Source organism: Hyposmocoma kahamanoa, unplaced genomic scaffold (genome assembly GCF_003589595.1).
Source record: "Hyposmocoma kahamanoa isolate Upper Pololo Valley unplaced genomic scaffold, ASM358959v1 192, whole genome shotgun sequence".
In the NCBI taxonomy this organism is placed as follows: Eukaryota; Metazoa; Arthropoda; class Insecta; order Lepidoptera; family Cosmopterigidae; genus Hyposmocoma; species Hyposmocoma kahamanoa.
Window position 1 is genome coordinate 2213129 of NW_020653719.1, and position 10732 is coordinate 2223860.

General features: G+C 36.5%; 1 protein-coding gene across 1 annotated transcript in view; it reads right to left on the reverse strand.

Moving 5' to 3' along the window:
• Window positions 1-2484: 2484 nt before the first annotated feature.
• Window positions 2485-10732, reverse strand: part of LOC113226644 (claspin-like) — a 37192-nt gene continuing 28944 nt past the window's right edge. The window contains exons 19-21 of the mRNA XM_026459361.1: window positions 7896-8047; window positions 3768-5133; window positions 2485-2678 (exon numbers count right to left, since the gene is read on the reverse strand). Coding sequence (XP_026315146.1) covers window positions 3775-5133; window positions 7896-8047 — 1511 coding nt within the window. The 3' untranslated portion in view covers window positions 2485-2678; window positions 3768-3774. The remainder of the gene's footprint in view (window positions 2679-3767; window positions 5134-7895; window positions 8048-10732) is intronic.

The following is a 10732-nucleotide window of genomic DNA, read 5'->3' on the forward strand; positions in this document are numbered from 1 at the left end:
AGAGCAAGTAGGCACGTTGGCCCGTTCCGCGACCGCAATTCGAGCCTTTGTGTCCGCTTGTAACCTCTACATCACCTCACCTGAATTCGCTCTGCGACCATCGACTCCCTAACCGGATACTGCAACGCAAAATGTTTTTTTTCTTCACGCCGATGGGAATTAGGTACTGAGACCAACACTGCTACAAAGTAGTAATAATAAATTCTATAGACATTGTACCAAAGGTTTGTTAAATAAATATAAAAATCCATAAAAAATTCTACATCCAATATATTTACCGTCATAAGTAGTGACAATTAAAATTAATACATTTCAATTGCGTTTGAGATTTTTACAAAGAAAAGTTCATGAACTTAACGTATTATTTCCTTAAAACTATTAGGTTCTTATTTCCGTACCACCGTTATATCGAATCGTTTGTAAATGCTTGGGTTTTCACTTTTGGCACAAATATGGAATACAGTATACAAGTAAATCTTCGAGAAGAATTTCTCAAAATATTTCGCATAATTAGCGAATATTCAGTCTTAAGTCACATTGCGTCGTAGCGAATATTAGAATTGATCGCTCCGATATAACGTTTGCTGGAAAATATCTGTATTAGTACAAAAAAAAATCAGTCTAGACAAATACACTCGTCCCTTCGTTCGAAGTTGGCGTGCAAAACGATACCACAGTACACTCATTTTTATTCAATATAATCACTACGCTATAATTTAAAGTATATGTTAAAAATAAAATAGTACCAATAAACCTGAAAGATAAAAGTTCGAATAAATTCGTTGACACTACATCAAAATGCTATCAGATTCTAAAATGCAGTCCGACTAGTTAAGCTTCGTAAAGTAAATGCAAAATAGCAACTTAGAAAAATAAAATTAATTATTATCGATGAATTTTCCATACTAATTGCAAAGTTTTAGTGTACTCCTTGAATAGAATTCTAGGAAGTAATCTAAAATAATCGTTTTAGAAATACAAATTTTAAAAACTCCAAAGTTGTAGTCCGATCTGTTTAGCTCATCTTAATTCGGCCTAACGTTTCATTTGCATAAGTTTAATTTGTTACAAGTGTTTTAGATTTCCCTGTGGGATTAACTACCTACCTATAATTTGTGCACTGGATCACTAATAAATAATAAAAAAAAACGTTATTTACATTGCAAATTATACCCACCTTATCACGACACAATTCCCCGCAGCTTCATTCACTAACGTAGCATCACAGAGAGCAGTTCTATTTGACACAAACAAAATCCAACACTATGAGCACTGTGTATCCAAACTACAGAGAATAATGTCAAATAGAGCTACCCTACGTGCCGTTATTTCAATTTACAGTCTTCATATCATTACAATATCACAATTAAGTTTTACACCCAACTACGAACGACGACGGCACAAGTTTGGCAGTGGATAAATTGTGAAAAATGGAGTTATATATACGACAATTAAAAATCACAATACAGTTAATACTTATGAATATAACTTATCTTATTCAAAATACGAAAAGCGGCGACGAGTGGCGTGCACTAACTTTTGGGCGATGCCATCAAAATCAAATTTTAAATTTCGACTGTGCGGTGTATTACTAACTCTGAGTATGAAATAGGAAGGACTTTTAAATATACCCTTACATTATTAAAAACTTCGAAGAAAAAATACGAAATCACTAATTGCACTAAGTATGAATTGGAGGAATGTCATTTACGAATGTATTTCAAAAAGTCGAAACACCTTCAAAGACCTCTTTCTCTCGTAGTTTCTGTACCCGCTATAGCTTATAAAAAACTACAAAAAATTCTTTATAAAAAAAACGTGTAAATGGTGGTGCTTCATCTCCCGAAGATGTTCGAAGCATGTTGCTAATGTCTTCGAATTTGGTATATTTTAATAATAGCATTGATGGAAGACTACGATTTGCTATAAATTGACTTTCAATATTGTAGTAATTGTGCGAAAAGGCAATACGTTAGGGCTTTGTACGATTACAGAGAAAACAAGTTACCTAATATCGAGTTCTTAGGTTTTCGCGATTGTTACACATAGGAAATGAAACTATTTTTCCCTATTTAAATCGCGTATATTTGTTCATTTCCTAAGTTACCTAATAGTTTCCCCTTCATTGTCATTCATATTCTATCGATCTATCGCATAAACTGGACGTTCTAGTCAAAATTAGGAAAAAGTAATCGATATTCTACCTAACGATATCTTCCTTCTCTTCGCACAAATTGCACCCCTCATGGAAGAATGGCATAAGTGGAATTACGTCAAACACTTTTATTGCTCCATTAGATACAGAAAAATATAACGCACATCCTCTCCAATTGGAGATTAGATACAGAAAAATATAAAATACATCCTCTCCAATTGGCGAGGACGTAGGTTACATTTTTCTGTGTCTAATGGAGCAATAAACATGTTTGAGGTAATTCCACTTATGCCATTCTTCCTTGAGGGGTGCGATTTTATTTCTTTATAGGCTAATTTTTTGTTTTACAATTTATTGAGCACACGCCATGTCGTCACCGCGTGGTACACAGTGAATTTCAATAATTCAATACACATATAAACTAGGAAGTGATGTCAATGCGTGGAAGCAACCTCAGTCTTAGTCAATCTTCTGATGTGATCCAGTATCGCCGCGACGTCCCTCTACACCCGACCGAGAGACACTGAAAAAAAAAAAATAACTCCTTTACTTATAGAGTTCATAAGTTTTTGCGATTGGAAATCAAACTATTTTTTTCGGATCTAGTCATACTAGTTTGTTAGCCTGAAACGTTGATTTGTTTAAAAAAATAGCCCATGAAACCAAATAAAAAAAAAAAATACTGTCCTATTGTGGAAATGAGAAAACACAATTTGAAAGTTCAAAAAATTACTGAATGAATCCAATAAATATATCCCCACGTTAATAAATGGATAACTAAATATTATATATAAATAAAAACATTCATTTTATTCCATTCAGTTTTTTTTCAAATAGATTCTTCTCAATGCTTAATTTTCAGTTACGACAGTATTTGGTTTCATGTGCGAAACATACGCAATTGTAGATACGAAAGAAAATTTCATTCATTTTCACGGACAAAGCCTTTATAGATCCAAATGTTTGTCTCTAAAAATCGAGAGTAAAATATAAATTATTAATGTGCAAGGTAGCAGGAGGTAGTACGCTGAGACAACCTATTATCTACAGAAAAGATATGGAAATATGTACTATACAATTTTTTTATTCTCGGTGACATTAGATGTGCTCATTAAATTATGGTGTCCAAACAGGCATGGCACTCATCAACTTTATATCTCAGAGTGACGGGCGTAGTGGCAATGCTCCTCAGATCTTTGCGGAATAAAGCTTTGTTTAAAGCTCAATCATTCTACAACACTAAAAAATGCACCTTTTTTATGATGCCAATTGATGGGACAAACAGTCGTGCGTCTGGTGGTAAGCGACACCGTGTCCAAAACAGTCGCAATGCCGCTCAATCGCGAAGATCTGTGGGGCAATGCCACTGCGCCCGTCACCCTGATATTTAAGTTGACAAATCCCATGTGCCTGTACTTTCACCAGCACCCTCACCCTTCAAAACCGGAACACAATAATGCTGACATTACTGCTTGGCGGCAGAAATAGGTAACATGGCCGTACTTCCCTGGACGAACTCTTTCACAATTCTACTGATACTAAAAATTTGAGCACTTTGACCACAGCAAAAGAAGAAGAAACTTATGTCCCATCCATGAATTGTTTTACTTACCAAACATTTATGCTTCTGTAGGTTGCTCTATGGGATCAGTACGAGGCTCGTCGCTGGAAACTGTCTTTACTTTAATTTCAGTTGCCTCGGTGTCCACCTTACAATCTCCTTGTTCCTTGTCTGTTTCCTTCGAGTCTCCGTTGGCGTTAATCAAGCCGTTTTCTGTTAGTCGCGATTTCACTTCTTCATCTTTGCTGACATCGCCATTTATGTCCACCTTAGAATCGCCGTTTGTCGTTTTGCCGTTTAATTGAGGTTCTTTAATTTCATCCTTAGTACCTTCCGTAGGGGACACCTCTTCTGCGAGTTTTACTTCTTCAGTGACAGCTTCTTCTTTCGCATCTACAGTATCCGCAACACCATTTGCCTCGGAACTATCTTCTTTCACCGGAACTGACTCTTCAGCAACTATGTTGTTATCATCCGTTTTGACAGGTTCGTCATTTTCCGCAGCCGTTGCTTTTTCTGCTTCTGTCTGCACCTCCGTTGTAACTTCTTCCCCTTTACTTTCTTTGGGACTGCCTTCTAATTTTTCGTCGGCCACGGTTTCAACATTTTTCGTAACCTTCGCAATGTAATTAGTATCTATGGGACTAGCTTCATTCACGACCTTCTCTCCTTCAGATTCAGTCTTTGTCTCTTCAGTAATTTCTGTAACTGTGTTTAAATCGATATCTGCACATTGTTTCATTTCGAGGTCCAACTCAGTGTCTAAAATCCTATCGACAATATCGTTCGAGTCTGTATTCTCAGTTTCCATATTTTCTTCAACGATGGGATTCAAAAGTGGCTTTATCGGAATGTTATCTAAGTTAGTGACTCCTTGAACCTTCGAAAGTATCTCATCGCATTCTTTTTCCAAAACATCGCCAACGTTTTGCAACTCTTCCATATCTTCAACGGGCGGTGGTTCGTCAACGATTGGTTCGAGATCGTCAATTGTTTCAGCTACTTCTTCAAGCTCCTCAGCCTCATTTGACTCATCGACCTCGGTGATGACAGTATCGATTGTAATACCGTCAGCGGCAGGCTGCCCGAAGTTCTCATTTTTGGCCGCAGAGTCAGGTTCTTTTGACTCTTCATTCTCGGTCTGTTTCTCTTCAACTTTTGTCACTTTCTCCTCCATCGCTTCTTCGACAATCGGTTCCATGTCGACAACCGGCGCCGACTCATTCGAATCGGCCACTTCTTCGACAATGATTTCTTCCTTGTGGACCTTAGGTTCAACAGTAGGAACATCTTCTACCTCCATGTTTTCAACTTTTTCCGTCGCTTTTAGAGGATCAGTAGGCTCAGGTACAGCAGGAACGGTTTTCACATCACTTTTCACATTAGTCTTCGCAACTTTGGCTGGCATTTCTTCTTCCTAGAACAATAACAAATAAAGTTTTCATTTTTTGTTGTATTTAAATTAAACAAGAAAATAAAGAAGGGCAAGGCATAAATATGTTTTTGAAAGTTGATGCACAATAATTTGTGTATTATTTTATTTACACGTTCATTAGAACATCTGATAATTCTAAAACCTGAGATTCATCCCTAAACCCTTACATTACCCAAATGTGGTATCAAGATTAGGGTACCGATTTAAAAAAAGTTAACTAGTCCAATGCACAACTATAAGACGGTGAAACCCCTCTAATCACTAATTTATAAAACCCCAAATAGCTCCAAAATGTTTCCTAAACATGTATAAAGCGGTTGGTAGTTACTGGGGGTAATTTTATACAGGCTGCATATTGAAAGTGAGACATATTCATACATGTCATAGTACATCATGTTACAACTTAACATAGACTAAAATAAAATTAGGATGTGGGATTAGTTTAGATTATTAGTACATAGGAATAAACCGTTTCCCTTTACGCTTGATTTCGAGTGCAATGGGAATACTACCAAGCGAGTGCCGAGTGAGACAGCAACAATAACAACGATTTCACATTTACGTTTTAGCTTATGTTAATTATTTTTTACTTGAACTATCATCGAAATGTTTTACGTACTAAAAAATATAACTTTATGATTTAGTAACTAGTTATCATTTAATAAGAATTGAGGTTTTTGGCGTAGTTAAAAATGTGAAAGCAAATTATTTACAATGATTGATTTTTTAGTTATTTACAGTATATTTACACTTACGTGGTACGGAGCAAGTGTTCAAAATGTCCACCGTTTTCCACAATGCATAGTCTAGCACGGCATAGTAAATTTTGTGTTAAATTGTACAACACAAACACATTTTGTCTCACAGTATAAAATGCTGAGACAATCCTCTCACGCAACACTCTCCGATTTAGGAACATTTCAATAGCTTGCCTCACACTATCATCACTTATTGCGTAAAGTCGCACCATCTCAGTCAATTCGACGTTAGAATAAATATCCATTTTGCGGCGACCGGGCGAGCGGAAGTACAAATAATTTACGTGTCTTCGTTAGATCAAGGTCGCGCGTGCACTATCTGAAGTTGCAAACAGCAATTTCGCGAATGCGCCCGCGGCCCCACCCCCGACCTATGTTTTTCGCCGCTAAGCCGCCACCCGCTACTGCGTCGGAGCAATAATAGTGATGTGAATAGATTTCGATAACTAATGTCGTCCTCAAAATTAGTAGTCGATAAAAAAAATAAAAAAATATTATTTGTAAGGTTTAAGTTCATTAGTTTATTATTTCTTTGGGTTCTGAATCAGGAATGTAACGCACTCTATAAGTATGTCCCACTTTCAAATATACAGCCTGTATAACATAATAATATATACATAGGAAAAAAAACACAGAAAATACGATCTAGCAACTATTTATTACGTAACAATTACAAACATTAAGGACTAAATTAAAAATAAGTGTATGTTAATAAATATAAAATTTTCTACATAGCCATTTAATTAAAGTGAACAATTTTCCAGCACCAGTCCCAAATATACAAAAATAAGAATAATAAACATTAATCACCAATAACCAACAACTACTGCGCCAAACATTGTGCTATTGTTATAATAATAATAGGCTCCGAAAAAGGTATCCTATAATGACGATTCAGCGCGTACAAAATTTAATACAAAATGCATGCAGCTATGATACAATTTTTTAAAATTACTGATATCGAAATCTTTTACACAGCAAATTCTGCCTTATTTTATAGGCATTTTTTGCTTAATAATGCACGCACTGAAATGCATTTAAAGATTGACTCTTTTGTTCCATGGTTGTTAACATGGACAATGGCACGCTCCATTTTAGGGCGTGTTCAAATTAGCCGCTGTTAACCGCGCTGCAGCAGCGATGTGTAAATCCAAGATGGCGGCCTAGATTTATCAAAAAAATGCAATATTCTCAATAAGCACTCCCAAACGTCTATAATTCTCGTCGTCGATCGGCAATGTCGATTATACGTTGTCGATTATATTAATACGTTCTGGCATTCTTTTTATTTTTTTTCTTCAGTTTTAACAAAATATGTGAAAGTGACGTTTCTTCGTCAGAATCCATCGTGTAACTGAGTAGAAAGATAAAACATCACTAAAAATTTTGTCGCACTTTGGCAGCGCGACAGTCGCGCGACCGCCGCATCGGCTTCAGCGCTGCTGCAGCGCGGCTAACAGCGCGGCTAACAGCGGCTAATTTGAACGCGCCCTTACACTTTCGAGTCCTATAGGTAGTGACTTGGGGATGAAGTATCATAAGGTTGAGTCTTGAATATTATGGCAGTATGTATATGTAGTCTTAAAAGTGTAGAAAGTGGCGTGCAGTTAACCGTATATATATGTTAATAATTTTACTGATTTTGTCGCCAAGCATCTTACGGCATGTGAGATTCATAAAAATAAGATAATTTAATTTAGACTGTTAAATAAGACACTGTATTAATTAATATTGATGTTATAATCTAAATCAGATATATCGTTTGCTATCCCTGTGCGTACTAAATAGACAGTATATATGGTATTTCTCCAGGTATGTTTTTTCAGATCACTAACCATGTTGAACTTCAAATATTCTACTAAACTTGGTGACAAAACCGCTACCACGCAGCCAACAAACTTACCTGTTGTCGCAGATTATAGTAATTATTACATATATAAACTCTACAGTGCATGCTAAGCATACGGGAACTAATCAACGGGGCACCTGAGGTTCCGGTTTGCGCTTGTTGGACACTGTCAGTTCGGCAAAGCTGTGCAGACTGGGGAAGGAGGCCTTGACCTCTGCATCAATGGGTTCGTTGCCTTCGCGGCACACTAATGCCGCGTGAAGCCCTGCGGAGCGAGCAGCTTCAGCCTCTGAAAAAAAAATTTCAAAATTGAAAATTCAGGTATTGATTGGACACACTACTAAAATGTTTAAAATAAAGTAGCTATATTTTCTTCTGTTCCAGGTATATGACCTATTAAAGGCAAGCCATATGTACTCGTACTTAACGATTCGACGTTGTTGTTGAACAATGACGAAAATTCCGAGTTAACTACAGTTGGTCCAAGGTCTTGTTAGCATTTTTCAGTTATTTCACTACAGAAAAAAAGAGATCCTGATTTCTTCCTTCTATACGAGCGTCTCACGGCTACGGCCACACGGAGGGAAAGTACCTTAAACACCGTAGATAGAAAATGTTACTTAAAGAAGACTTCATTTTGATTTTAAAAACAATTCGAACTGCATTCAAAGATTTTTAAATAATCGCCTGTCTGAGCCGGGAATCGAACCTGCCAAATGAAAAAAAAAACCTGTAATTTTACTATACTGATCGAAAGCCTCAATTATAACGATTGTTTTCTTTTAAATAACATAGCATCTAAATAAAATGCATAAAATTAAATTTAAAATCTAATTAAAATAATTAGGCACATTTAACTGCAACTTACAATCAATTAAGTTATCAAATGCTCAAAATGTATCCCATTCTGTAGTATACAAATTCTCACTCTTTTGATAATTTCGCTTCCTGTTGTAAATCAACTTTATCTTTTCAAGGTGAATGTTTAAAATTAATAAGTCAAAAGCTTGTACTCATTAGTAATATTTTGAAATGATAATGTCAGTTTTTATGAGCGAGGCAAAGTCAGAGAAAAGTCTATTCTTTTTCCTGGTCAAAATTTCAAATTAAGTGTTAAATTTTTTCGAAATTATTTCGAAAAAAACAATCCTTACTGTTGAGGCTTTCGATCAGTATAGTAAAATTACAGTTTTTTTTTTCATTTCGCGGATTGATTCCCGGTTCAGAGAGGCGATTATTTAAAGATCTTAATCAAGTTAGAATTGTGTTGAAGTGTAGAAGTTGTGGTGAAGTGTAGAAGTGTTCTTTCAGTAAAATGTTCTATCTACGGTATTTAACCCTTTGACCATCCTGGACGCTTTACAGCGTCTTACATTAAGTTGGGTGATACGTCAATGACGCTTTAAAGCGTCAATGAAACCCTCTAATTTCCAATTGAAATTAATAAATAACTGTTAAAGTATTCCTAGTATTATTTGTATATTCTAGTTAAGTATAGTTTGAATCCATGCATTTTATATCCAGTTATGTTCTTCTTTGACTTAGGAAAATTTAATTAATATACGGTGGAAATTAACATGTCACATCACTATATAGGATCACTATAAATAGGGCGCACTATAAGTTTCCGGAACTGGCCACTTACATAAACAATTTAAAAAAAGTTTTAGGCTGTAGAACACAGTTTGTTTCATCTGACTGTCACTTGTTTTCACATTGTGGCGTCATTTTAGAAATTGTTTGTCTACATCACCATGGACTCGTGAAAATTTTCGTAGTGTGATTTTCTACGAACTTAAGTGTAATTTAACAGCTCAGCGGAGCTTCGCTCGGCGTCAAACTGCTTTCGGCGATGAAGCACCATGCAAGACGACTATTTATAGCTTGTTTCATCTGACTGTCACTTGTTTTTGCAATGTGGCGTCATTTTAGAAATTGTCTACATCACCACGGATTTAACTCGTGAAAATTTTCTACGATTTAAGTGTAAATTAACAGCTCAGCGGAGCTTCCCTCGGCTTCAAACTGCTTTTGGCGATGAAGCTTATAGCTGGTTTGCAGAATTCAAACGCGGTCGTGTGTATCTCAGTGACGAATTTCGTGATGTTCGCCAGTCCACTGCTGTGAACAACAAAAACATCGATGCTGTGCGCCGTATGATCGAAACAGACAGGCATGTGACATATCATGAGATTCGGGCATCTTTTAGGCATAGGCATGAGTCAAATACAATCAATACTACACAAACATTTGGGTGTGAAAAAGCTGTGCTCTCGGCGAATCCCACACAATTTGACTGAGGCTCAAAAAACAGATCGCGTCACTTGGTGTAATGCCATGCTTACCAGATTCAACGAAGGGGCGTCAAATTTGGCGTGGGACGTAGTAACAGGTGACGAAACATGAATTTATAGTTACGATCCCAAAACAAAGCAGCAATCGAGCGTATGGGTCTTTCGAGATGAGCCGAAACCAACCAAAGTGGCGCGCGTGCAAAGTGCCTCTAAGTGGATGATTGCTTTTTTTTTTTAATAAAACTGGACACGTGGCTACTGTTACTTTGGAGAATCGTTGTACCGTGAATAGTGATTGGTACACGACCATTTGTTTGCCGGAAGTTATTGACAAATTCCGTAAAAATAACCGTAAACGCCGAATCATCTTGCACCACGATAATGTCAGTTCTCACAAGGCCAGACAGACAAATTAATTTTTGAAGGTGAACAAAGGTGACCTTATGAGCCATCCCCCGTACAGTCCCGACCTGTCACCTAGTGATTTTTATTTATTTCCAAAAGTTATTAACCAGTTACGCGTAACTGCGATGTTCATCACCCGAAGAAGCTGTCGAAGAGTATGAAAAATATGTTTCAGAGATTGTTCATTCGTATGAAAAAGTGCATTAACGCTAACGGAGAATATTTGGGAAACAATAAATTCATTTCTGACCATTTATAGTATTTTTTCTTATTCG